Raw genomic sequence first — 1,798 nt, forward strand, 5'->3', positions numbered from 1 at the left:
CACTGCGGAATGTGCCCCTAAATCCACAGTGCTGGGTGCCCCCCTGCATCCCGGGGCTGCTTCCCGCTGGGAATGCCGGGGCACTGCGGAATGTGTCCCTAAATCCAGTGCTGGGTGCCCCCCTGCATCCCAGGGTCACTTCCCACCAGGAATGCCAAGACGGGTGTGGAACATGTCCCTAAATCCACAGTGCCGGGTGCCCCCTGCATCCCAGGGCCGCTTCCCAGCGGGAATGCCAGGACGGGTGTGCAATGTGCCCCTAAATCCAGTGCTGGGTGCCCCCTGCATCCCAGGGCCGCTTCCCAGCGGGAACGCGGCGCTTCCTACCTGTTGGACTCTTCCCCCCGGTAGTAGTCGGCAGCCTGCTCGTAGTGCGCGATGGCCTGCGGGAACGGCGCTCCGGTGGGAACGCGCGCATCCGAGCGGAGCCTCCCGCCCGCGGCCCCGAGCGCTCCCGCGGGATCGAGGCCCCCCGAGCGCATCCGAGGCGCTCCCAACAACCAGCAGGGAATGTTATCCCTCTTTCCAGCCTGTTCTGCAAGGCGGGGTTCAGGACAAATCCCGGGATTGGAGCCGGGGGCAAATCCGGCCGTGAGCCGGTTACTCCGGAGCAGGATGCGCCCCAGGATGTGGCCAGGGAGCCGGGAGAGGCCCGGGAAGCGGGAGCTGCATTTGGGAAGTCGCCATGGCAACGGGCGGCTCTTGCTATTCCCGGGAGTTGTCAAGTGGGATGGCGGAGACGTGTCAAGAACAGCCCGAAATTAACTCGCCGAGCGAGCCGAAGTCGGAATTAGATCCGAGCGTCAACGTGGAAACCGCTCTCCCTTGGAAAGAAACCTGGCTGCCTTCCCTGCCGGCCAGCACGGAGCGCGCGGAAAAACTCGGGAGGAGGGAAGAACGCCCCCCCAAACCATCTGGGATGCGGCGCGGGCGCCGAGCGGGAGCTGCGCGTCCACCTGGCCCCGCGGCGGGAATCCCTTCCCGGCTGCTCCGGTGCCCGTTCCCGCCGCCCACGCGAGCCGGAGCCGGGATGCCCATTCCCGTTACCTTCTCGATGTCCACGAGCTCCGTCTCGTAGATCTCCGCGATGGAGATGTGGTGCTTGGCGGCTATGGTGAAGCGGCCCTGCGGGAAGGGAGGTGTCGGGAAGCGGATGGAGCGGCCGGGAAGCGCCCGGAGCCGCACACAGCTCCGGGAAGTGCCCCTGGAGTCACAGGGAAGTGCCCGGAGCCGCTGACAGCTCCGGGAAGTGCCCCTGGAGTCACTGGGAAGCACCTGGAGTCACTGGGAAGCACCTGGAGCCACTGACAGCTCTGGGAAGTGACTCGGGAGTCACTGGGAAGTGCTCCTGGAGTCACTGACAGCTCTGGGAAGTGACCCTGGAGTCACTAGGAAGCGCCCGGAGCCGCCGACAGCTCTGGGAAGTGACTCTGGAATCACTGGGAAGCACCTGGAGTCACTGACAGCTCTGGGAAGTGACTCAGGAGTCACTGGGAAGCGCCCCTGGAGCCACTGACAGCTCTGGGAAGTGCCCTTGGAGTCACTGGGAAGTGTCCCTGGAGTCACTGGGAAGCCCCTGGAATCACTGACAGCTCTGGGAAGTGCCCCTGGAATCACTGACAGCTCTGGGAAGCGCCCCTGGAGTCACTGACAGCTCCGGGAAGTGCCCCTGGAATCACTGACAGCTCTGGGAAGCGCCCCTGGAATCACTGACAGCTCCGGGAAGCGCCCCTGGAATCACTGACAGCTCCGGGAAGCGCCCCTGGAATCACTGACAGCTCCGGGAAGCGCCCCTGGA

General features: G+C 65.3%; 1 protein-coding gene across 1 annotated transcript in view; it reads right to left on the reverse strand.

The window, feature by feature from the left end:
- The window catches only part of LOC112956920 (alpha-soluble NSF attachment protein-like), a 7,620-nt gene that overhangs the window by 3,655 nt on the left and 2,167 nt on the right, over positions 1 to 1,798 (reverse strand). Inside the window, 2 exon segments of the mRNA XM_026050401.1 lie at positions 243 to 383; positions 1,048 to 1,125. Coding sequence (XP_025906186.1) covers positions 243 to 383; positions 1,048 to 1,125 — 219 coding nt within the window.

The sequence above is a fragment of the Nothoprocta perdicaria genome, unplaced genomic scaffold, assembly GCF_003342845.1.
Source record: "Nothoprocta perdicaria isolate Ctin4 unplaced genomic scaffold, notPer1 scaffold_683, whole genome shotgun sequence".
NCBI classification, from domain to species: Eukaryota; Metazoa; Chordata; class Aves; order Tinamiformes; family Tinamidae; genus Nothoprocta; species Nothoprocta perdicaria.